This window comes from Gopherus flavomarginatus, chromosome 10 (genome assembly GCF_025201925.1).
Source record: "Gopherus flavomarginatus isolate rGopFla2 chromosome 10, rGopFla2.mat.asm, whole genome shotgun sequence".
Taxonomy (NCBI): Eukaryota; Metazoa; Chordata; order Testudines; family Testudinidae; genus Gopherus; species Gopherus flavomarginatus.
In genome coordinates, this window is record NC_066626.1 from 61,317,715 (window position 1) to 61,345,102 (window position 27,388).

Sequence of the window (27,388 nt, forward strand, 5' to 3'; positions counted from 1 at the left end):
ATTAACCTTTCTCTCCCCCTTCCCTCCTTTCTCCCCACCAATTCCCTGGTGAATCCAGACCCCATCCCCTGTGATCTCACACCAGAATAAAAAAACAATCAGGTTCTTAAACAAGAAAAGCTTTTAATTAAAGAAAGGGAAAAAAAGTAAAAATTATCTTTGTAAATTTAAGATGGAATATGTTACAGGGTCTTTCAGCAATAGACCTGGGAATACCCTCCCAGCCTAATTATACAAGTACAAATTAAAATCCTTTCAGAAAAATACAAATTTGAACTCCTTCCAGCCAAATACACATTTGTAAATAAAGAAAATAAACATAAGCCTAACTCACCTCAACTACCTAGTACTTACTATTCTGGACGTATAAGAGACTGCATCAGAGAGATTGGAGAGAAACCTGGTTGCACGTCTGGTCCCTCTGAGAACCCAGAGAGAACCACCACCAAACACAAACAGCACACACAAAAACTTCCCTCCCTCAAGATTTGAAAGTATCCTGTCCCCTGATTGGTCCTCTGGTCAGGTGACAGCCAGGCTCACTGAACTTGTTAACCCTTTACAGGCAAAAGAGACATGAAGTACTCCTGTTCTATTAACCCTTAACTATCTGTTTATGACAGAATTGGTCCTGCTTTGGGTAGTGGGTTGGACTAGATGGCCTCCTGGAGTCCCTTCCATCCCTGAGATTCTATGATAAATTGATCAGTAAATAAATGTAAGTCAAGAAACCATGTACGCTGATCTAGCTTTCTGGAGTGTAACTTCTTCCATATTTTGTGATTTATGGGCTGTGCCTAGTCTGCATAAATGCTGGCGTTAATTTAATGTAATTGCTATAGAAAATCCAGAGCAAGACCATGTCTTCATTTCTGCAGAGCAAAAGTTCTGCCTCTGGCAGTAGAGCAAGTTCAGTGATTCACTTATTACTCACCTTTGTTCATTTAAACCATGTATTTTTCTTAATTTGGGGGCAGTAGTGAATAGTTCTTTTATACTCTCAGTCTCTCTGAGTCTGACCTGTCCTGGGAAACAATGAAGCTGTGACAGGGTTCGACTTACCACTATGGCACCTCCTGCTGGCTGTCCTGGGAATTAGCTTAATTCACCAGTGCACCCTCATCTGGTGACATCTGACCACCATCACATCTGTTCCAGGAAGCATGTTGTCCCAAAGAACACAGCGTCCTCTACAGGACACAGCCCTCCGTTTGTGTCACACTCTGTTCTCCCCCATTGTGGGTTAATCATAGTCCCCTGTCTAGCCACTTCCTCCGTGATGATGCAGGGAAAGAAGGGAACCCAGACCCACCCACTACTCCGGGTCCCAGCCCATGGACCCTTTAGATAGCAGCCCCGTGCTGTGTCCCCTCAAATCCCCGCAGTCTACTTCCCTAGGTCACTTCTCTGCAGCCCCAACACCTTCTCTGCCCTTGTCTCAGGGCCTCAGCATGCCAGCTGGGAGCTTGCTCTCACTCCCCTGATCCTGCCTAGGACTGCTCTGTCCAAGGTGCTAGCTGCCTTCCACCTGCAAGGCAGCCAGTTCTCCCTTTGCAGCCCTTCTTATATGGGCCAGTCTGGTCCTGATTTTCTGCTCCTTGTAGCCCTCTCCAATTGGCTCTCTCCTGCACATCCTCTCTAGGGTCGTCTCCAATTGGCTGCCTGTTCTATTAACCCTTTATGGGCTTGTGTGGGGCATATGCCCCATCACAAAATCATTGAGGCATTTGGATTCTCAGGTTTCTCTGCTGCAATGATCCCTTCCAGTCTCATCACCTTTGCAGAATGGAGCTACCTAGTGTCCATGTCTTTTTTCACTTACTTTACCTAACTTTCTTTGCTTCTTGTATATATTAGTTGTTTTTAAATCTAGAGTTAGTTAGCTAGCTGTAGGATTAGTTGCCTGTTGGCATACCTTTGGAAAATTTAAGTTTTTTACTCTAATAGATGTTTTTTTCCAGGTACCAGAACTTTAGAGTGTGTAACCCCAATTCTCTGGGATTTAAGCATTGCCCCTTCTCCCTTTTCTGTTTGGGGTAGTCTCATGTTCCCAGCAAAAAAAGAAACAAACAAACAAAAACCCTATCAGAACAAGACACTCCTCTGCAAGTGCTTTTTCTCCAAGGTGAGGAATACAGAACAAACAACATGTGACAGATGTGTAATCGTGTTGCTTAAAGTACTTCTGGAAGGTGTTTAGATACAACAGTGGAAAGTACAGTGTAAAAAGCTACACATAATACAATAGAATAGCAGAAGTACCATCTGCAAGTGCCCAAAAGAGACTTTAGAAGCCACAGTAGTGCACTTGCAGATGTTTCTTCTTTACTGCTCCAGGAGTTGGGCTTGAGACCCAGTGTTTCTGACCAGAGGTGCTCTGAAGTGCGCTGGTCAGTTTGTTTTCAGCTCCAGGGTTCCATTATCCAAAACTGCAACCTCAGTCTCTGGTAGGACGAACAAGGTCTCTGAGAAACAGAGCACCGGTCCTCAGGGAAAGTGAGTAGTTGATTTCCTAAAAAAAACTCCACTAAGAAAAGGTCTAAATCCTCACAGTGCTTCCATTCTAAGGAGATTCCATGGCCAAGTATGACAACTGTAGAAAGTCTGAGGGATCTCTGTACTGACGCTGTGGTACCACATCCCAACACTAAATTGGTACAGATTGTTTCAGTGCTTGCTACAGTAGCATCAATGTTGCAACAGTTTTGCCACTTCTTTCAGTACTGAGTAAATCAGTGGTATCAACAGTGGCACGCTCCATACCTTTATTCTCCACTCTAGTTGTGATGCTTGTGTTGCCATTCTGTTTGGTACCAGTTAAATATGTGGAAACAGGAGATTTGTTTTGGAGGAGCCTGAAAACCTGTGTTATTCACAGCTCTGAACATAAGATCATCAGTACCAGGTGCTAAAATATCTTTAATACTGGGAGTCTCCCAAGTTTTGACTGCCCATAGACTTTATGTGCAGCTTAGTACTCCAGCTTTGTCAGCCCTTCTCTCAACCCTTTGCAAGTGGACTACTCTTTATTGTCTTCAGCTGAAGATATGTCTACCCTGCACACTTCTTTCGGTGGCATGTAGAATACATATCCACGTAGTCCCCTTAGTGTGAGTATAAATAGCAATGTAGCCAGTAAGGGATGACTTAGGTGAGTAAAGACACACCTGAAGGGTGTAGGTATGTACCTACATGCTCTCTACCTGCCTAAGCCGTGCCTTCTGTCAACACAGTTGTCGTTAGCAGGCTTGTGCCCTGCTGCTTCTCTGCAGCTGGAGCCTTCCCCTGCTACAGGGAAAGACTCCAGCAGTAGGGAGGCAGCAAGGAAAGACTCTGCCAGCTCCCCACTGCTGAAGCCTCCCCTGTCATAGTGAAAAACTCCTGCAGAGGGAAAGGCTATGCCAACTCCCATTTTTTGGGAGCCTTTCTTCTCTGCAGGGAGAGGCTCTGGCAGGGGGAGGTAGCTGGGAAAGGCTCAGCCTTTCCCTACTGCCTGCCCCTTGTCAAAGTCTTTCCTCACCTCAGTGAAAGGCTTCAGCAATGGGGAGCTGCTGAAGCTTTTCCCAGCTATCTCCACCAGCCTGCTTTTCACTGCAGAATTTAGTTACAAATATCTTATGTGCCACCACCAGTGGTGTGTAGTGTAGACATAGCCTGAATCACAGAGAAGCAGATAAGTGTCTCCACTATATTCCCCTACGACACCTCATGTGATCTTTGTTGATGAGCAAGAGAGTCTAGGGATTCTTTCTAGTCCAGCTATTACAGATCCCTCATATTCCGTGGTACCTACCCGTGGCCTTTGGGCTGTTACCTTGTAATATCCAAGCATGTCCCTTTTGGAACATATGCAGTACATACAAACCAGAAAGTCAACCTCTGTACCAACCTTGGGGGAAAATCTTCAGCTACAGCCTCTAAAGCTACATCTCTTTTGTTGACTCCATAAAAGGCTATCCATTCTGGGGAAGCTTCTGAAGAGGGTCCACCATGTCTGCAATTTGAGGAACATCAACAGCCATTTCATTCTCATGCCCAAATGTGGCAGTGGTTTCCTCGACCCCATCTCATGTGGGCTATTTTAAATATTTTCAAGATTTGATCAAGAAATGTGGAAAAGTCTTTAAATATTCTCCTTGAAGAGGTTCAAAAAATCCTCACATAAACTTATCAATGTTTCATTCAACTATGCAAGGAACAGTAACTTTCCCGGTTCTCATGGACCTGCCAGGAATGGAACTGCCTTGAACCTGCCTGGAATTTTATGGAAGACACAGACTGCTCCAGTCCCCACATCAAAGACATTGAACAAGAAATATCTTGTCCCATCTGCAGGAGTCGAATTTATCTATACACACCTGATACTGGGCTGCTTAGTATTTGTTGCAGCTATTGAGAAATTAAAAGAGCAACACAAAATGACTTCAAAAGAATACAAAAAAAGTGTCTAGATTTATCTGACTGCAAAAGTTATTTTTCAATGAGTTTCCATTTTAGGATTTCAAACTGTTGGACCCTACTAGCCTGTTATGAGTTTATGAACTACGACAAGTTTTCTTTTTTCTGTGGACAAACTACCTCCAAAGAAGAGAGAGGATTTGTCAACTTTAATTTCAAAGAGAGGACTAATCATGAGAACATTTCGCCAAGAGTCTCTTGAAGTGATTGACTCCACTTTTAGATTTATGGCCACATTGGTAGTCATGTGAAGGACATTCTGGCTTTAAACATCTGGGTTTCCACATGAAGTTCAGTCAGTGGCTGATGAACTAGCTTTTTGAGAGCCTGGACCTTTTTAGCTTGAAAACTGATGATGTCTTTCACATCTGAAGGAATCATAGGCTACATTGTGATCTCTTAAAGTATTCATACCTGGCCCTAAAGAAAACAGAGTAGGCTTCATACTTGTTCAAGACAGAGAGATATGCTGGGTTCAAAGAGTTGCAGAGCCTCCACAAAAGAGGCATCATTTTTGAAAGAAGAGACTTCTGTCTCAACGTCCTTTACACATCAGACTACATTGGCTTTGAAACAACCATTTTGGTGGGGAGGTCAAAAGTAGCAATACCGTTTTTCAGGATCGAGACTCTGGCATCTGTTACTGCAGAAATTAAATATGGGCTTCAATTACATCAGACTTCTAGGTATTAGAAATAGAATCAGTCATGTTCACAGAGCCTGTGTTGCAGTCCTTCCTCATATGCAGAGTCAATCAGTTAAAATCATGACAGACAACACAGCTGTCATGTTCTATATAAATAGACAGTGAAGGGCAATATCATACCTGTTGTGTCAGGCGAAAATTCAAATATGGAATTGGTGTATCCATCATCAGCTATCCCTCTCTATGATTCACTAAGAAAACATCTTAGCTGAAAAGATAAACTTGCTTCTTTTGTCTACTGTGAATGGGAAGTAAAGGACTCTGTCATACAGAATATCTTTAAGGAATTGGGTTAACCATCAATAGACCTCTTTGTAACAGACAAAATCAGCATGTCGAAACTTCTACTCAGGGAGATCTAGGATCTCTTTCAGATGCATTTGCATGGTGGTCAATAAGTCTCATCTATATTTACCCTCTAATTCACTTAATCTCCAGAGTGCTAAGAAAGATCAGGCAGGATGTGGCCTCGGTCATCTTAATAGCTCTTACCCACCAAAGACATTTCTGGTACCTGGAATTGATTCTGCTGTCACTTCATACCTTAAGGGCCTTAATTCTTCTATCAGCCTTATTAATGCAAGACAAGGGCAGAATACTTCAATCTCTCAACCTCACCCAGCTACTGGATGGATGTTGTTCCGAGAGCCATTGCGTTCCACAAATTTTCAATATGTATTCATTAGTGGCGTCTTTTCTACTATCAGACAAACTTATGCGACTCAGTGGAAAAAGCGTATATGTTGACATGAACAAAGCCATTTCAATTCCTGTGATACCCAAATCCCTATTATTTTAGATTATTTATTTTTCTCTGAAAAATGCAGGGTTGCCCATTCATTCTGTTAGGGTTCACTTAGCTGCTAACTGTGCACATCATACATCATCTAGCCATCAGAAGATGTTCTATTTTTTAACATCCTCATGTAACTGATTTTTTGAGGGGACTTACTAGTGCCTGTCCACATTAAGGAGCCACCTACCCAATAGGACCTCATTGTACTTCTGTCGGTTCTTCTTTTGAACCTATAGCAGCCTGTTCCTTCCTGCATTACTTGATGCTTTTTGATCACAGTCATGTCAGCCAGAAGAATTAGAAAACGTCAAGCACTCATGGCTGACCTACGTTATTCAGTTTTCCATTCAAATAAAATATCTCTCAGATCCATTCCATCCAAAAGTGGTCATGGACTTCCACTTGAATGAAATGATACATGCACCTATTTTATTTGCCTTTTATTTGCAAAGAACTAAATCTTTCTGAACTTTCCCAGGATTGTTTATAGCAATTGCTGAGAGAATGAAGGGTCATCCAGTTTCAACCATAAAACTACCTAAATAGATTTTGTGTTGTATTAAGGCCCATTATTATATAGCTAATCTAGAACCCCCAGATCAGATTATGGCTCATTCTATTAGGGCTTGGACAGAATGTGCAGCACCCTTGTGAAATATTCCAGTTATAAACGTCTGTAGGGTTGCTACTTGGGGCAGTTCATACTTTAATGAAGCAGCATTCCATCATTAGAAGCACTGATATCAGATACTCTTTTTGACAGAGCTGTATATAGTCTCTCTTTAGGTAGACTGTTAGCACTCACTTCCTTAGATCATTGCTTCTGAGTTACCAAGAGTGGAATGAATCTAGATCAATTTATTAATCTATCAACAAATACTGGAAGAAAAATTACTTACCTGTATCCTGTTTGTGTATGTGTGTATGTCCGAGGGGAAGGCAGAAAGGTCATGGAATATTCCATGACCTGTCTGCCTTCCACTCGGGTGGGGAATCCTACATTTTTGACAGGGTTACTGGCCTAGTGGATGGGAGTAAGCTGTAGATGTGATATAGCTTGAGTTTAGTAAGGCTTTTGCAAAGTCTCACATGATATTCTCACAAGCAAACTAAGGAAATGTGATCTAGATGAAATTACAATATGGTGGGTGCATAACTGATTTAAAGATCATGCTGAAAGAGTAGTTATCAATGGTTCACTGTTGAGGAAGTATATAGTGAGGTCCCAAAGGGATCTGTCCTTAGTCCAGTACTATTCAAGATTTTCATTAACAACTTGGATAATGAAGTAAGAGAGTATGCTAAAATTTAAAATTACCTTGACAAATTAGAGAATTGGTCTGAAATCAACAAGATGAAATTCAACGAAGGCAAGTGTAAAGTACTACACTTGGGAAGAAAAAATAAATACAAAGCTACCAGGGTGACCAGATGTCCCAATTTTATAGGGACAGTCCCAATTTTTGAGTCTTTTTCTTATATAGGCTCCTGTTACCCTCCACTCCCATCCTGATTTTTCACACTTGCTGGCTGGTCACCCTAGCTACAGGTGGTAGTAGTGCTGAAAAGGATCTGGGGGTAAAGTGATTCATAAATAGAATATAAGTCAACAATGTAAAACCGCTGCAGTAAAGGCTAATATTCTGCGGTGTATGAACAGGAGTGTCATGTGTAAGACAGGAATTAATTGTGTGCTTTACTCAACACTGGTTAGGCTTCAGTTGGACGATCGTATCTAGTTCTGAGTGCCACAGTTCAGAAAAGATGTGGACAAATTGAAGAGAGTCCAGAGGAGAGCGCAAGAATGATAAATATTTAGAATACCTACAAGGAAAAGTTTAAAAAAAAAACAACTGTGCATGTATAGTCTTGAGAAAAAAAGACTGAGGGGGGACTTGACCACTGCCTTTAAATACACTATGGGCTGTTATAAATAGAATGATGGTCAATTGTTCTCCATGTCTACTGAAGGGAGGACAAGTAGTTTTCAACTTTATCTGTAACAAGGGGATTTAAGTTAGATATTTGGAATAACTTTCTAATTATGAGGATGTTTAAGCACTGGGAGAGGCTTCTAACACATATTGTGGAATCCATGTCGTTGGAGATTTTTAAGAACAGGTCAGACAAACACCTGTCAGGGATCATTAACTTGATCCAAGCCTGCGAACTAGACTAGATGATCTCTTGAGGTCCCTTCCAGCCCTACATTTCTGTGATTCTCTGACATCTGGATTCTGTGGAAGAGAAGGCAGTTAGGCATCTCTGTTCTCTATTCCCTTGATAAAGAGTACAAGAGCACTCAAGGCAAATGTACACCATAAGTGGAATATATATATATAGTCAATGTGATGTAGCCTATAGGACTAACCTGCTAGCTTGTATATATATAACTTTTCTTACAGTTTAAGTATTTGATTTATTATAATAGGTTTATACATTTATATTAAAGTAAGTTTGACTGTAATGCAAGAAACCTACTGGCCATATTCTGTATGTTAAGCTAAGGCAAAGTTAGCATATCTATAGTAAGACCTTTTACTTAGAAAGCAAAGTTGATCTATATCTCATTACCTAAATAGATGAGTACTCATGCCTGTGTCCATGACCCTTTATTTAGACCAATAGACAATGGGAATGGCATAGGGGGGTTTTCAGTGTTGTACCCACAGACTTAACAAGTACACCACAAGAGACAGCTGTGCGTACATACCTATCATCAATACGCACATACGTATTAGCCTATGGGGTAAGTGTACCCTAACATTTCTTTGGGTGAGGAATGAAATTTGGGCATAAAAGGAAGGATTTCCAGCATTTGCCCTATAAAAAGAGGTGACCTACCTCAATAGAGTGCTCCAGTTCTCATTTTCCTCCATCTCCATTCTCACTTTACTCTGTTCTCACTTACTTCCTCCACTCTATCTATTCTGTCTATCTACGATGACTGCTACTATTAGCTGGCTATCCTTATTCTTCTTAAACTTAAAGTTTCAAAGGAACTAGGCTAAACTTGGTTTCCCTAAGTTTTATTCTTAGTTTGTTTATTAGGTTTTGATTTAAGTTTAAGTTAGTCAAGTAAACCCTAGTCAGCTTTGATAGCTCTTAGCATTTTCTAAGCACTGCATCCCTCACTCAAGAATTGAGAAACCTGAACCACAAGGCTGCTCCTGTGTCTCTTACCACCAGGTCATCAAGGAAGGGTGTGAGTATATTAACAAAAGTTTTGTTGCATATAATACTATATTATCATATGTATCTTTTGAATAGCAGTAATGCAATTGTAACTTTGTAACTCCGGGTATTTTACCATTTACTTACTATTATTCATTTTAACAAAAAGTCTTTAAGGCTATATCTGTCTCAATGTGAGCTTCCTGTCATACCCCCGAGGGTCCTTTATAAATTCTGTGGAGCCTGATTCAGGACAAGAACTTTTATCTTCTGATCAAACAGATTGGCGATCCTAAAACGCATACTAATTAATATTGATGATAATAATTAATAGTATTATTTAAAATCAAATCAATAAATTCCCATGTTATCCAAATTAATATTATCATTACACCCTAAATCAGGCTACAGTGAAGAACTCCTTTTACTATACAGGTGAGTAACTTTTCAAAGAAGCAGCTTTAAAGGTAAAAGGATATAAACTTTTATGTATTACATGAGATTCAAATGCAAATTGTTTTCTTGAAATAAAAAACCCTCTAAAATCAAAGATATTGATGTAAAATTTACATTTAAAATTTTTTTTTAATAAAAATATCACATACGTATATCTCAGTGTCTGAAATAACTCTGAAGGAGCAATTTCAAAATCCTTTGAGAGGAAGGGACAATAGAAAAAAAGAATCCAGTTTTTTGGGTTGCTGTTTTCAGTTAGGGTAACTGAATCACTGTAAATTGTAAGAGGGTTTCTAGAATCATCCAGTTTCTATAAAATTATTGAATGCCCCTGTGTAAAGGTTTGGAAGGTTGTGAACTATAAGGCTGGGAATGTACAGGCATTAGGAAATAAAAATGTTCCATCCCTTTGTCCATATGAATAAAATCTGCTGTCCAAAACAGGACAATTTTAAAGTGATCTTGTCAAATAATAAAGAACTTAATATTTTTTATTTGTAGTGTTGTTGTAGCCATGTTGGGCCCAGTATGTGAGAGGGAGACAATGTGGATAATATTTTTTGTTGGACCAACTTCTACTGGTGAAAGAGACAAGTGCTCTGTGGAGTCCACAGTCTTGTCTCTTTCACTGCTAACATTTGGTCTAAGAAAAGATATTACCTCACCCACCTTGTGTCTCCGAATATTTATTGAACACATCCATAGTAATGGTTGAAGTAGATTATCATGCAGCCTACATCTATAGTTAAAGTTGGAGAAGTCTTAATTGCCACAAATGTTATATACAATTAAAAAAAGTAGTCTACTATGTGCTTCAGATTTGCCTGTTGATTTTAGATTCTGGTGCAAAAGCATTTACAAGTGCTACTTCAGTGACCAGAACAAAGGCTTGAAGATAAGCTAAAATATTTGAATGATCACACTACATAGTGTTTAAAAAGGCTTGGCTATTTCCAGGGATGGAGAAATAGAATGGTTCTCTATTACATTGTTTCGATTATATTTTAGTGTTATAGACTTAAATGGGTAGAATTTTGAAGCTTAAAGAAAATATGAGATATTAGGAGAGGGGGTGTTCAGGGCACAGAAGAATAGCAGCATATTCTCTGCACAACTTAAGCCCTACATAAAGAGATTCAGTGGTACATAGGTTGTTGTGCAGGCCCTCTAAACTGAGTTGAGTTTCATTTTAGCCACTGGCACAACTTAAAAGGACACACATGACTACTCTGTGTTGTCCTGGATACAAGGGCCCCAAAATACCATTACTCCAAACAGGAGTACACTAGCTATGCCCTGTTCCCCTTTTACAGGTCTAATGTCCCCAACTCTAGGAATTGTGAAGGGGCAGTGTAGAGATAGCAACACCAGCTTTGTACTGCCAGGAGACTCCTGAGTTGGCTGTTTGTTGGCTTCGTCATCCTTTTGGCATGACATCAGTGGGTCCAGCCAGCCAAAAGCAAGTAGTGCAAAAAGACCATTTAAAAAAATCCTGTGATGAAGAGATTTGTAGTCCAAATATGTTTTAGATATATTTGATTAAGTCCCACAGAAGCATCCAAAGAATCAGATCTTTTGAGGTCAACCCATCTCTAGTCCATAGACCATAAACTATTTTACTGGGATACTCAATTACTTCTGCCCTCAAAATTCCTTCCTGATAGTTTGCATATAATCCAGCAGTTCTAACTTGCTAAAAAGCTTCTACTTCCTAATTTCAGCCAATTACATTATTTGGGAACTGCCTGATATTGCAAGACAACTTACTTACCATTAGGACATTTCCACCTCTTTGCAAGAAGTGTGTACTTTTATGCATGCATGCCTTGAAGTATTGGCATCACTGTCACAATGAAGAGGATATGTCCCACTGTACTCTTGAGAGAGGGGGGAGTGGAACATTGCCAAGAAACAGCTATCCTGAGAGTGGAAAATCCTTGCCTTTTCAGTGTTCCATAATGATAGGAAATTTTAAAAAACAAGTTTATTCTAAAAGGAACATTTTTTGTGTGACAAGGAAGATTTCAACAAAACAAAACAAAAAGTACCCCCAAAAACTAAATCCAATCCAGTGGCATTCCAGGTTCAGTCTACAGTTGCTGTTTGGGATTCCTCATTCTCCCTCTGTGACTGAAAGTACATTAATCATCTTTGTTAAATAAATCTACTTCTTAAAAAAGATCAGACTTTTTTATTATTGTATAACTTTTTTCCACAGAGCTTCACAGTGGATCCTGTATTCTTCTCTTAAACATTTTGAAACGCACACAAATCAGTTTGGTTGTTAATAATTTTTTTTAATTGATTAACTCAGGGGTTCTCAAACTGGGGGTCAGGCCCCTCGGGGGGTCATAAGGTTATTATATGGGAGTTTGCAAGCTATCAGCCATTGCCGCAAACCCTGCTTTGCCGCCTGCATTTATAATGGCGATAAATATGTTAAAAAGAGTTTTTAATTTATAAGTGGGGGTCGCACTCAAAGGCTTGCTGTGTGAAAGGGGTCACCAGTACAAAAGTTTGTATTAACTTTGTGCATCTTAACTCTTCTAGGTAGTACATAACACAGCTGTTCCCAATGCGCTAGCTGTCGACTGGATTGGAAAGAATCTCTATTGGTCTGATGCAGAAAAAAGGATTATCGAAGTATCAAAACTCAGTGGCTTATACCCCACTGTTCTTGTGAAAAAAATGGTGAAGTTTCCTAGAGATCTATCTTTAGATCCTCAAGCTGGGTATGGAACAATAGTTTAATATAAAATCAGAACTAGATAATGAATTATCACTGAAGTCCTCAAATATATTTTTCCCCAGTGCAAAGCTATTACTATCTTAGTAGGTTTATTGTATATGAGCAAGCTAAAATACACAAAAGATGTTAACTGTGTCTTCATATGTTATAAAAAGCAATAGCCATGGAGATTAATTTAGGTTATAGAAAAAATCACTGTTGTTGTATCATAACACATCTTGTTGCAAGATAATTTGTGTGGTATTTGTGTGGATCATATGGTATTTGTGTCATGTTAAATATGAAACATTAAGCATGGTTACATTTTATTTAACATATCTACTGCAGTGAGTTACATGATAGCTACTCTTTTCTACATTTGCCGTTATCCAAATTAATAGTGGGCAGTGAAATGCCACGTGTCTTTAAAAAACACTCTTCAGATTTCTTCTGCATATACTAGTGCAAAGATGAAAAATGTTTAATAATGCTCCTGACTTAAATAGTTTTTGCCATTATTTTAATATGTGCAATATGGTGAATTTTTTAAAATACAAACAGTAGTAGTTGACCTGAGTTGGCCTTTGGTGGCATTCAAAAATGGCACTTCTCGGAGTTCACTATTAGCTTCTCTATAATTTTAGCTCTCATGGAAAATGTACAAACAAAAAGAGTTTGTAAACAGATCCAATGCTGCCTTGCTTGAACCTACGGAAGAGTCAGATCGAAACAATAGTTCTGAAACGTAGGAACTGCCCCATCATTTAAATAATTTGTTATCCTGAAGCATACAGATAACAATTTAAATGTCAACATTGTTAAATATTTCATCTACATTAGGTTTCTACATGCAGTTTGAATATCACCATTATTGTTTTCTTCCCAATCTAAATCTTTACTGAACCAGAGTCATAAGAATAATGGGCACTGACTAACTCACAGCTAGAGTTGTTTTTTTTAAAAGTGCAGTGTCCATCAAAAATCACTGACCATTTGAGAATTGATATACACCCAGATATTTTTGTAGCGGGCAAAATTACTGTAAAAATCAGTGAAGTAAATAATTTTGCTCACAACAAACACAACTTCATAAGATATCTGATTGTAAGCTTTCCAGTGCTGAGGCTTTATTGTCATACCTATCTATAAAGCACCAACTCATTGCTGACAATAACCTACTACTAATAGTAGTAGTAGTAGTAAATAATTAATAAATAAATAAATAAATAAATAACTTCCCACTTTTCCCAGCTAATAGCAAAAGAAAACGTTAATTTCTAAGTGAGACATTGCAATGGGCCAACAACTTGCTGATGCTTCCTGTTTATGAGGTGATAACTGTAACCTCACAACATTTACTGCCTGGGTTTATTTAGCTTGGTGTACAGTTGTTGCCTCATAAACAGGAAGCACACTCAAGTCACCAATAAATATATGTATAAACAATGGCCACTAACAGATCAGTGTTAATGTAGTTGAAAAAGTCGTAAAAAGTCTGTTTGCTTGTTTCCCATAATACAGTTTCAGCTCTTAAAATGGCTGTTTACAGTGTAGATCATTTTTAACAGGAATATCACTTAGGATTATTTGATAAAAATAATGGCATGAAGTAACTGAACCTTTCTTCAGATAAATAAAATTTGCAAGTAGCATTGACTGCTTCATCTGAAATCATGGAATAGATAAAGCTTGCTTTGTTTCCTTTTCAGATTTGAATTAAATATGTAATACTCACATTTCTGCTTAAGAAGGATAAATAAAACTCTCATAGTGTCTTAGTAGAAATAAATTAATTATTCTTTTCTATCTTTATTTCCTAAGGCTCCAATAATCTCAAATGCCACTGACAGAAGGAAGCTAATGGGGTGGGGGCTTCCAAAGGAGGAACAGCAGTATACTTTCCTTGAGGATGATCATGATGATACCATCTAGCTCTTATATAGTGATCCCAAACAATTTTCTCTGTTCACGTCTGCAGCATCAGCATTCATAGTTGGAAAGGGGCTTTTGCTGGGAGTGCTGGGTCCAGGAGATGGCCAGTTTTCATAGCATTATCCTTCTTCAAACCTACTTGGATATAGTAGTGCAAGAAAACACTGAACCTGTTGGCAGTATATTATGTTTCTTACCCATCCACTTTGGGTAAAAACGATTTAGCAATGGCTGGTGTGAGTCCTTGTCAGCATGATGTGCAAGGAAAAGGGAACCCAATGGAGCAGTGTTGAGACACTGGTCTTTACAAAAGCCCCAGCATTTTCAGGATCACCTGATTGATTTCCCTGTCTGTTTTGGCCAAGCCCTATTCTCGTTCTCTGATGATACAAGACACAGACCCATCTATCAGAACAACCTGTAAAAAGTAAGCAAGTTCAAACTTAGGTTCCTGACCCCAACTCAGAGTTGTGGGCACTTAGAGGATGATTTGGCTCAATAATTTCTGAGGAAGCAATGGCCACAATAGAAATTAATAACATAATAAATCTTTTTGAGGTGCTGGATAGAGAAAACCATCACCAAAATCATTCAGGTTATTTTTTGGTTGTTTGGTTGGATTTTGGGGTATGTGCTTTTCACCCAAATTTCAAGTTCATTGAGTTGTTATTGTGTGATTGAAATGGTATTAGATGAGTCCAGTTCATCCTTTCAGGTAACATGCTAAAAATCATGGTTCATCTATATAGCAGGGATATAAAAAATGTTACCACAGTTTTCATAAGAGAAGGTATTCTACTGCAGTCTGTGGCCAAAATTCCCTATCCACCTTACACTGCTGTGCAGTGTGCTTTGGGCCAATGTTCTGTTTCCTTCTTTTGTAACATACCTGAAGCTGCGCTGCATTTCAGTAGCTTTCTTGCACATGTAGATTTTGCATCTGTACCTTTGAGTTGAAAATCGCCATAGAAACATACCTGCTGCTATATTTTCAACCCATACTGTTTCCAGAAACAGGGACAAAAATGTAAAATTAAAAAATATTTTCTCCATTGAAAGAAATAATTCCAAACATGTAGAACTGATTGAGGGAAAAAAACAAGAAACAAAATTTTCCCCAATTTTCCCGCCTGAAAGTCTGAGACATTCTAATAAGCTTTTTGGTTGATTTAAAAATTAGGAAAAAATGTTGTGAAAATAGAATGCAATATTAATTAAGGTTTTCCCTAATGTAAAATTTGAAAAATGTCACCCAGCTCTACTCATGGAGCGTTCTTTCCTCAATTATGCCAGAGCAAACCTAGATACAAATGAGGAGGGGAATAAGGCAAAAAAATACTTTCTCGGCTACAGGCAAAACTGTTTTCCTTAGATCTGGGGATGTCAGGGGCCAAATTGCCCTTGAGCACAAGTTAATGAGACCTGAGAGCTTCTCTGTCACGCAGTGGCTTGTAAAGATCACCTAGGAGGAAATATTCCACCAATAAGGATCACAGGTGCATAGGGCACTATTGCTGTTGCCCCCAAAAGACCTCTTCCTCAGGGCCGCACAGAAATTTTTGGGGCCTCTGGCAAAATCTGACACTGAAGCCTCCATTTTACCAGATTTTCTCACTTTACTAGTAGAACAATGGTGTTTGTTTTATTTTCCCCCTAACTGACATTATACAAATTAAGGTTAGGCTACAAGAATCTAGCTGGGTTATTCTTCCTCTCAAACATCATTACCCGTATTAAATATTCTGCAGACCAAATTCTGTCATCAATTTAATCTATACAGCCTCATTGTGTACAAATTCTGGTCTCAATTACTCATGCGTTTGTCTTTAAAATCTGCTCTGAGTTACACTAGTGTAATCTGGATTTAATTACTACAGAATGTAGAAATTGCCCTTTTGTCTTCAAATGATGTCTTTTCTCTGTACACCTGGGTAATCTTACTAGCCTTCTGTGGGAATACACAGGGTCAACTGGGGGAATAAAGTGGCCTCCAGAATCTTACCAGTGATGATGCAAGGGAATGAAATAAGGCATCCTGGTAACATTTTCAAAAAGAAACTAAGTGATTTAGGAGTCTAAGGGCTTGTCTACATGGTGGAGTAATGAACCTTACAAGGTTGTAATGTCTGAAGTGGACTAACGTGTTACACATTAATTTGTCTGTGTAGACCCTGCTGTTCTGTGCTAAAGGTTCCCTAGTATGTAGTCATTAAAACCCATTAGGAAGCTTCAGTGCACATGTGTGAACTGTAGAAATTACACCCTCACAGTGTGCACTGCTGCTCTGTGTAGACAAACCATTAGTTTCATCGACATTCAGTGAGATGATGGTATGTCTACACTTTGATCTAGGGGTGTGATTACCAACTTGAGAAAACATACTCACTCCGCTGGTTCTCATTGAGTTATCATGATAAAGTGAAGCTGCAGTAGGGTGAGTGGGGCTGGACACCTTGAGTATGTGTCACTCTGAGACCGTAGGTATATACTTGAGGCAGCTAACTCCTCCTGCTGCTTGCACTGCTGCTGCAGCTATGCTCTATTTTAAGAGCACTAGCTCAATCAGAGCAAGTATGGGTATGTCTCTTCAAGCTGGGAATCATCCCCCACCCCAGCTTGAAGCGTAGACATATCCTTACTCTCCTGAGGACTACAGTCATAAAGAAATTTGGGCTGTCTCTCTGGCCCAATGTTTCTTTCATTTTCCACAGTGAAACAGATTCATCGTGGGTCCAGAGAGAGCAAGACAGCAAGCATGAGAATGAATTTGTGGCCTGTTGGTTAGAGCACTGGAACATGGAAGACCCACTTTTTTTGCTCCAATGACTTCTTAAAATTATTTATCAACAGTGGAACAGATTCAGTAGGAGACACTTTGGAAACCCCACATCAGAATAGCCCAGTGGCTAAGGCTCTCACCTGGGAAGTGGCAGAGCCAAGTTCAGAATTGTAGATGCTTAGGGAAGTTTTATTGCAAAAATTCAGGCACTAAGAGAGTTTAGGTGCAGCTGTGTAGCCGTTTTCTGAATTTCGTGTTTTCTGAATCCCACTGGGGCCTGATTCTGGGATTTAGTCACCTAAAGTGTCAGATGCCTAAGTCCTTTAGTGAATCTTGCACTGAGTGCTGAAGTGCAATAATATGAAAATGAATTATAAATTTAGTAAATTTACTCTGAAAATCACTGAAGACCAGTAAATACAGAATCCCATGTCTGTTTCACAGTCACTCTTCAAAGTCAAACCAGACATTCAAGAAGGTTATGCTGTAAAACCAAACTGTTTAAACATATGGAAGTCAAAAATACAAATCAATATGTAGAAACCAACTCTGATTATGTGCAGAACAGATAGCACATATGAAGAGAAAGACTACACTAGGTTTGGTGCTGTGTGGTCTATTTATATCCAGAGATGTGACAATAGAAAAGTAATTATAAATATAGTTCATCTTGTGGGAATGGATGAGAACACTTATCCTTGTATAGAGAGGATGTTTTTGTCTATGTGTAAAAGACAGAGAACTGAAGGAGGAGGAATTTAGTGTTACATCACAACTTGTCTAACTTCTAATTAGAGGAGGAAGAAGAGGATTCTCTGTGTCTCTCTTTCATACGCCAACAAAAAAAGGCCTCTGAGCAAGGATAGCTTTTCTCGTCCATCCGAACAAGCTTAGCTATGCTTGTAACTCATTTTTTTCCCTGTAATTTAATGATAATGTGCTCCACTAATTTCCTAGCAGGCAATGTTCCCATAATTTTCCCTTATGACCATGTGTAGCACTACCCAAAACATACTTACTTCCCAAAAGCCTTGGGGACAGGGTACGTGAGCCCATTTCAGTCTCTTATGGAAAAGCCCACCCTACCCAAGTTAATATAGGTGTATTCATACTAAAAGATGAGCCAGATAAACTGAAATAATCAACCTTTCCTGCTTTCCCCCAAATCATTCTTAGATAATGATCCGTCTTATAATCCAGATGTAAAGGTCAGGTGTTTGCTGCCTACAGAAGAGAATTGACAGCTACATATGCCATGAGGTTGAAATAAGTAACCAATACAATAGACCCCCTGTACTCAAGTCCCGATTTCAGAGTCCACAATCTTATAACTACATTTTTTTTCTAACCTGTATGTGGGTCAATAGCTAATGAAAGATAAATTATATTAGTACACCAGCAAAACATCTCCTTACAAATATTTTTAAATGTAACATATGCCAGGCATCCTAGCTGAGTATTCACAATCAACAGAAAAAGAAAGGAAAAACAAAATCCCCACCCAATGTGATATTCCCTCATTTTCAGCCAATTTAGAAACATACATTCCTCCATCAACACTCTCGCCTCTTTTAATCTTGGCAAGTGTGCTATGATTACTATGTTTTGGAGTTTGCCCATTATGAAAGAATGTCATTTTTATCATAATGCTGTGATTAGTGAAATTAGTGTATAAAATATAAAAAAATTGGCATGGTAATACAGTATTATGATAGTTTACCTACCTGAAATTCTTTCAACAATAACATTATTGCAGGACCTGAGATTTTAGCTTAGCAAAATCGTGATGATACTTCAGAATTTAAGGGTGGTAGTCCTAAATCAATCTAGACATATATAGCCCGTTTTGAGCTTTTTCTTTAATTGTTTAAGTACAGCTACAAAACTGCATCAATATCTCTAACATGGCGACTCATACATTTAAATACTATACTTCAAGCTATGAAGTTGTAGAATTTTCTTTGAAAAAAAAACCTCTCAAAAGAGCTAACTTGGAGCATGAAAGCACTATGGAACAATTCCTGGATAGTACTTAAAACCAACCAATTTTTTAAAAAAACATTAGCTGCTATATGTTAGTGCCTTTGCAGCTGTAAATTAAAAAAAATATTGATTTTTTTTCCTAGATATTTGTACTGGATTGATTGCTGTGAGTATCCTCACATTGGCCGGGTTGGAATGGATGGCACCAATCAAACTGTTGTCATAGAAACACAGATCTCCAGACCAATGGCTCTTACAATAGATTATGTCAACAGTAGACTCTACTGGTCTGATGAAAACCATATTGAGTTTGCTGACATGGATGGATTTCATAGACATAAAGGTTGGTCAAACAGCTGTAAAGATTCAATTTTTGACATTTCTTATTTTTAATTAAAGATGTGTTATATTTATTGGGAAAAAAAAGTTTGTATTCTAAATGTGCTTTTTTGTAAGTATTTTAAGAAGCAGAATGAGAATTTGTTCGCATCATTAAGCAGAATACTAAAGGATACTTCCTGATAAGAAAACAATATTCTTCCCCCTTCTGTATTAACCAAATTTAGACAAGATAAAAGAGGTAAATTTCTATTTCTGTATTTCTTCATTATTTCCTCTTTTTTTGCCAACATGTATATTTTGCTAGGCTACACCTCATGAACACTGAATTTGTTGTAGATGTTGGCTGCCAACATGAATCCTGCAGGGCAAAATCCCTACTCTTGCCAATCTTCTGTATTCCTTCCAGGGCTTATAAAAGCCTCTTTGGCATTCTTTTAATACATGAAATATACAGCAATTCATATTTGTGAAAAATGCATTTTATCAAAAGAAAGCAAAAATTCTAAATAGGGACTGAGTTTTCTTAATTGTCCAAATACATTATTCAATAGTAAGATTTTTTTTTCTTGGTTGAACTAAGCAGCATAGTTTTTTAATGCATTTTATTTATTAGCATAGAAATGTTACCCTCAAAGCTGCTGTTGTCACAAATGGTTTGCTGCCTTTTGGTATACATAATTACATAGCCTCTAGGAAGAAAATTATTGAGGAGAGGCAGTATTTTTCCATTGTTAAAGATAACATTTAGTTTCTGTAATAAAACCTGATTCTTCCCAAACCTTACTCTAAAATCTTCAAACATGAAATACTGGCCTAAAAAAGTGATAGGTTAGCTCTAGAGCTCAGTGTGACAGATTGAATGTGTCTATTAATAAAGTAATATTTAATAATGAAGAGAGTCGAAGGGTGAAAACAAACTTTAGCAAAACTCCACCCAGTCAGGTAAAACTACTTTCCTCAATGAGTAATGGGTATAGCCAAACAGAAAGTACTCTACTTGCCAGGCACAACTAAGAGTCGCTGAACAACATTCTTTTGGATATAGGTTGTTAAGCTTTTGAGAGGCAGCTATCAAAAACAGTTGTATCCTCTATTGGCCATGTGTCTGGCCTTGCCTTGGCAAGCCGTAGAGAAAGCAGTAAGTGTAAAACTCTATTGTATGTATAGGTAACTGGGGAAACTTATATGATGGGAGATGGGTTCAGATAGGCCATACCCAAAATGAGGGGTGGAGGGGAGGGAAAACTTAGAGGAGTGCAAAGGGAGAGCTCTCTCTCTCTCCCCCTTGGAACAGCGTGAAGGTTAGAAGTCTGACACTAGGGTCAGAGCATAAATGTACTTTTTGAAACCTTCAAGAATTTATTTCCTTTCTGTAATTTAAACTGAGATTGCCTTGTCTAGTTTATCTTATGTAAAGTGTAAATTTAGGTATGTTACACAAACCATTTCTTTTTCTCTTTTTATCAATTTTTCTCTCTGTTTCTAAATCTGTGGTTGTATGTGCGGAAAGTTCACCCCAAGGAGAATGGCACCTGTTATCCTCGAAAGAGGCACAGGAGACAAAAGAGGTTTTGGCACATAACCCCTGCAGTTTTATCTTGGTTAATAAGGCATGGGCAAAAGGGGCCTGCGCTACATGACATATGTTACATAGGCTGTGGTGGTCAGAGACCCAAGGAGATACCCACAGGACCAAGGAAGAGGTGAAAGTTGGTGGTGGTATCAAGTAACGCTAAGAGTAGAATCTTTCTTCCAAAATTAAAGAAAATAGAAGATTTTTGCACTCTGGTGAGCATATCCATATTTAGGTTGTCATAATTCAATAATCTCTTCTACTTTTTTTGTCACTTTATAGTGAAAAAAAATGATGAGGAAGAGAAAGAAATCTTAGGAAATAAGATCAAGCACAGAGGGTCAAAGATTGGTTCATTAAATTCTTACTTCAAAAATTTTATTAACATTTTAAATAATTGTCAAGGTAACACATCATCTTTTACAAACTTAAAATGAGGAGCCAGATGATTGCTAGAGATGTTTGTTTTCATTTTTAAAAATAAGTCTGTAGCTTAATGGAATTTATAGCTCTTTATGGAGATAGGCCTGAAAGTGTAAATTAATCATGTGGGGTGTTTTTCAGTAGAAATTAGAGTATTTCCGCCAGAATTCAGGTTAATCATACTTGAAATTTATAAATTAGGAGATATTTAAAAAGAGATGTTCACCAATGAATAAAAATCCTCCATGCTGTTTTTTGTTTGTTTGTTTGTTTTGCGGGATTCTGTCCTGAGAAAGGAAAGTAGCAGAGAATAAAAATTAAGTGTAGTGACTTTAGTTGAGGAGGGGAATGCCTCCCTGAGCAGTTGCCTATCCAGTCCCTTCTAGCATGCTCCCCTGCTACTTCTGGCAGACCTTTCTAAAGGACACACCTCTTTATGACCACATCACATCTCCAAGAGGTCTCGGAGATGGGCTGGGAATAAGGTGGAGCTTGGGAAGTTCATTGTCAGAGAGAGTATTGGATGCAGAACTGAGGGCTGCAAAGACGTGCAAAAGAGGAACGTGAACAAAACACAGCAAGGTCAGTAAAGAAAGGAAGTATGAGACTGAGAGCACTTCATCTTTCCAGCAGATGTCAAAATGAATTGGTAGGTTTCACACTCACCAGTCCTCCTAACATGGCTAAATTGCCCTGATGGAAGGCTTATGGCACTGCTTTGGTATGTTGAAGATAAAGTCTCCCCAAGCTTGTGGAAGGGTGTAAGTTGGCCTCCAAAGCACATGCATAGATTTGGGAGTATTGGTGTCATCCTACAAGCATCATACAGTTTGTCTGAGAATTCAGGGACTTCCTAATGCCTACAGAGGGGTTGGAAAGTGTCAAGTGAGAGAGCTACCTAAGGTTTGTTGGGAGGTTATGAACCCTAGTGGACATTCACTCATATTCATGGTCTAAGGTCCACATGAATTGAGTTCCCCATCTGTGGATCATAGGAGATCTGCAGAAAAGAGAGAGAGAGGAATATCCCTAAAGTGCTATCTGCAAAATTATTTTATTCTCACCATTCTCTCTGAGCTCTTCCTGTAGAACTCAAGTCTCTAGGAAAGATTACCCTTTCTTGAGTGTCCCTTCCACAGAAGGTGAGCCCTCTCTTGAGAATGTTGGAAAATGCATACAAGAAAGTTTTCTGAAGCGAATGGGGGGTGTGGCTTTTGGTAAACCTGGGCACTTCTTACTCTTATAACACTGAACAGTTAACTTTGATTTATACTTTTCTGTGTAAAGATATAAGAACTCTAAGATCTGAGCACTTAAAACTGAATTTCTGTTAAACAAATTATGATTTTATAATTCAAGGGGTAATGAGGTTTTGTAAAGCCCTGATTTGTTTATTTTTCATTGGATACCCAAAGGATTGGTGAATTTATTCTTTATTATTATTTTCCTTTAGCAACTTAATTTTAAAAATGGAAATTAGTAGAAAACTTTAATTCAATAAATATTAATGTGCGTTTTCTAATTCCACTTTTATGAGGCAAGACTGAAAAGTGGAGCCTTTTTTGCGAGGGGGAGAAGAGGGTGTTCTCTCACGCAGAGAAGGAATCCTCTGGTCTGGGCTCTGGCTAGTGGATTAAATGGTGCCCGCAGAGGTCAGAGAAGCAACTGAACCTGATTTGGCACCCAGACTGTTCCTTCTAAGTAAACTTTGAAACTGTTTTATCACCACAGCACACAGTCTTTCAGCAGCTTTTCTCGTCATCAACCCATGGGTTTTCACAATTCTCCTACATTATCACTTCTTCAGCCATTCCTATTCCTTTCCTCTCTTCCTGATGCCAATCCAAAAGTAGAAGTGTGCTATGGGATGTAGGGGAGGCAGCCTCTATAGTGCTCAGGGCTGGATTAAGACATAGGCACTGTAGGTCTGTGACTAGGGCCCCAGCTCCTAGAATGACTATATTCCACTAGAATCCGAGCTCTCATTTAAAAAGAAGAAATGTGAGTGTCATGGTACAATTCCCCACTCTGAACCTTAGCGTCCAAAAGATGGGGTACCAGCATGAATTCCTCTAAGCTCAATTACCAGCTTAGAACCTGTAGCGTTGCCACCAACCAGGAATTCCAGTGCCTGGTACACTCTGGTCCCCACAAAACCTTGCGCGGGGACCCCCAAGACCCAGACCCTCTGGATCTTAACACAAGGAAAGTAAACCCTTTCCCTCACCGTTGCCTCTCCCAGGCTTCCCCTCCCTGGGTTACCCTGGAAGATCACTGTGATTCAAACTCCTTGAATCACAAAACAGAGAGGACAATTCACCTTCCTCCCTCCTTCTCTTTCCCCCCTCCCAGACTCTTCCTGAGAGAAAGTAATCCTGGCACAGAGAGAAATCAGCCTCTCTCTCCCTCTTCCCTCCTTTCTCCCCACCAATTCCCTGGTGAATCCAGACCCAGTCCCCTGGGGTCTCACCAGAATAAAAAAACAATCAGGTTCTTAAACAAGAAAAGCTTTTAATTAAAGAAAGAAAAAACAGTAAAAATTATCTTTGTAAATTTTTAAAAAATGGAATAGTACAGGGTCTTTCAGCTATAGACACTGGGAACACCCTCCCAGCCTAAGTATACAAGTAAAAATTAAAATCTTTTCAGCAAAATACCAATTTGAACTCCTTCCAGCCAAATACACATTTGAACTTCTTCCAGCCAAATACACATTTGCAAATAAAGAAAACAACCATAAGCCTAACTCGCTTTATCTACCTAATACTCACTAGTCTGAACTTATAAGAGCCTGTATTGGAGAGATTGGAGAGAAACCTGGTTGCACATCTGATCCCTCTGAGCCCCCAGAGTGAACAACAACCAAAACTAACAGCACAGCACAAAAACTTCCCTCCCTCAAGATTTGAAAGTATCCTGTCCTCTGATTGGTCCTCTGGTCAGGTGACAGCCAGGCTTACTGAACTTGTTAACCCTTTACAGTCAAAGAGATATAAAGTACTTCTGTGCTATTAACTTTTCTTATCTGTTTATGACAGTGAGCTTTTAGGCCTCATGGCTATGAATAAGTCTCCCTGAGTCTGCAGACAGCCTGAAACAACAGATGTGAACTCACCCATGCCTTTCAGTGTTAATTTCAAAACTCGTCATTGCATGGGACCCTACCAGCACCACCTCAACAGAAGATATTGTGTGCAGCAGGCCCAGTCAGTGCAATACTGCATGGACCTTCGCTGTCACCCCACATTGCTAGTGAAAGAAGAAAGACCCTTGTTACTCCCGAGAGAAAGAGTGCTCCATGCTGCTGTCTCAGCCCCTCTGGTATGGGAGGCGTCCCTCAGCATCACCATGGTGTGGGTGCAGGGCCACAGGCAGACCCTGTGGTGTGATATTCCTAGAGCTCTGGCTTACTTTAATCCGTCCCTGGCTGCTTTTGACTGACAGAATTTGAATCTTGTGAGCTTGGTCTTTAAGCCCAGTTTACTCTTCTTTTAAACTTCTAGCCATGGTTTGTAACAACTTTCCAACAGGTAAAACACTCTCATCTCTCTTGCAGATCTTAGAAACTGTCTAGGAGAGGGAAATGTCTCCTGCTTTCCTCTCCTGCAGAGTTCCTGATCTTTGCAGGTGAGAAATATCAGTGACTGCCCCCTCTTGCGTACATTATGGTTGGTAGGAGAGAAGTTGTAGTGAGAATTTTGACACACCACGTACGCTAGAGATCTTGGAGAACTCGTGACAATGGAAACAATACTAACTTTACACAGCTTTACACAGCTACTTAAAGTTTAATGGTTGATTATATAAGCTATATTAGAGTCTAGCAAATGTAAAGCTGGAGCACTCACAAGTTTTATGCATATTAAATCATTGAGCATTCATTAGAGCATTAATCTGGCTAAGCACTAAGTTGATTTATACCATTTAGGAATTTAGCAAAGTAATCATTTGAGTTCCCGTTCCCTTGGCCATCTAGCTATGTCAAACAGGTCTTCCTAATCTTTAGGCCTAAAAACTCTCTTATTTCTGAGCTGGGGATGAAATATTAAATTTAAAAGGCATTTATAGTTTAGTTCCTGTAATTTCAAAACTGCTAATTATAGAAGCTTGTGACTACAGGAAGAAATATTCTGGGCTTGTTTTCATTACCTCAGTTTTACACCAGTATAATGCCATTAATCCATTGAATTTCACTGGTGACTTTTACATCTATCAGAGTTCATATTCTGGTCCTCTTGTCCCTCCTAAACTTAAGCACAAGCATTTGCAGATGAAAATCTTACTTTATGGGAAAATTTAGGGAAGTATGAAAATAGAGTTTATAATGGCAACCCGGACACAACCCTAGTTACAAAATTGTAACAAATTCCTCCATAATATATTATGTTTATCTGTCTCTCTCTGCATGTAAGAGCTGGCTAGATCTATCGATCAATCAATCAACCAATTATTATAGGGAGAGCTGATAAAGCGGCGTATAGATGAAGTTGCCCAACACTTCCTATTTTAAGACTATATGCAATTGCTTACATATTTGCTGAATTTTAACTATTCCTAATATCTTCCTAATGCTGAAAGGCTTTGGAAATTTCAGCTAAAGCAGTTCAGCTGTTTCAGAGAACAAAATTAGGGGAAAATGTGTTGTTTTGCCTTTGTTAAAAAAGTATTACCACTCTTCCATTGAATAGTTCTAGTGCCTCTATTTTTTGGAGCAGGGAGTGGCCTCTGTGTCAGAGATGTGCTTTTTGCTGTCTCTTTGCATATTCTAAGTAGAAACATTTAATGGTTCAGCAGCTAAAAGAGTCTCTAAAAATTCCATCTGCAATGAGCATGCTCCACCCAAGGTTCGCAGGGGCTGAGCAGGATTTTCCAGGCAGTTGCTCCTCCCAGAAGTGGAGCTACTATGGCACAGGATATTGTAACTACAAGCTTGGAGAGTAAAGCTGTTTTCCCTATGCTCTCAGTGCTCCCCCAAATGGTGTTGAATCTGTAAAGAGGGGACATAGGAAGCAAACTGCTTGCAAAAATGTGGTGGTGGTGGGGAAGAGATGGGGATGGGAACCAGGATGGGAATGGATAGGAGCAAAGGGGGCTGAGCAGTTGTATACAGGGAAGGAGAGGGAGATAGAAGTCAGGCTAATGACTGGATAGAAGCTGGGTGAGGGTGGTTGGGAGATGGGGGCAGGAGCAGGGTTGGATAGGAGAGAGGAGGGGACAGGATCTGGAGAATGAGGCAAGATAAGAGAAGAGAGAGAAAGAGAGAGAGAGAGAAGCTTGGGGAACAAGGACAGAAGGATTTATAACCACTGGGGCATACTTATCTACAGATCCTGGACTTGAGTCCAGGAGTTCTGAGTACCTATGTTCCTTGGCTGTCAGCAAATAGCAAAAACCAATTGACAGAGTATATGTCTCTTCTCCCTCACTAGTGTCTTTTCCACACAGAGAATAAGACATTTGCTCCATTAGTTCTAGTGGTGGATGTCAGTTCTGGGACTGACCACGTTAGTGTCAGTATGATGCCTTATGAAGGATTTTGTTTTCTTTAATTTTTTCTTTTTTGAACATCACACACAAACTACATTTAAAGAACATTAAGGATGCAAAGTCAAGCATTCCAAAGTTAGGAAATGTTAGAACTAAGGTTGTCCCAACAACCTTAATTCCACCCCTTGGTACATATGTGTTAGGATAGTCTTTAATTACAGAATCATGAACTATTCTTTTCAGCAAGAATCTGCCTGCTTCATACAGGGCACAAGATATACTATACTCTAGAAATGAATCGGGGTTGTATAATGAATAAGACTGTTGTCTTATAGGAACCTCTGTCCTGTTTGGAAAAGAAAGAAGTACTTGTGGCACCTTAGAGACTAACAAATTTATTTGAGCATAAGCTTTCATGGGCTACAGCCCACTTCTTCAGATGCAAAGAATGGAACATAGTGAGGAGATATATATACACATTCAGAGAGCATGAAAAGGTTGGTCTGTTTGTTAAGTAAGTTGAATACCACCATGGATACTGGATCACTGCC

The 27,388-nt window shown here is 39.1% G+C and overlaps 1 protein-coding gene across 5 annotated transcripts in view; it reads left to right on the plus strand.

The window, feature by feature from the left end:
* LRP1B (LDL receptor related protein 1B) overlaps positions 1-27,388 on the plus strand; it is a 1,302,041-nt gene that overhangs the window by 1,071,265 nt on the left and 203,388 nt on the right. For all 5 annotated transcript variants that reach the window (XM_050969143.1, XM_050969139.1, XM_050969140.1 and 2 more), the window contains 2 exons: positions 12,141-12,322; positions 19,156-19,355. In XM_050969143.1, coding sequence (XP_050825100.1) covers positions 12,141-12,322; positions 19,156-19,355 — 382 coding nt within the window. The remainder of the gene's footprint in view (positions 1-12,140; positions 12,323-19,155; positions 19,356-27,388) is intronic.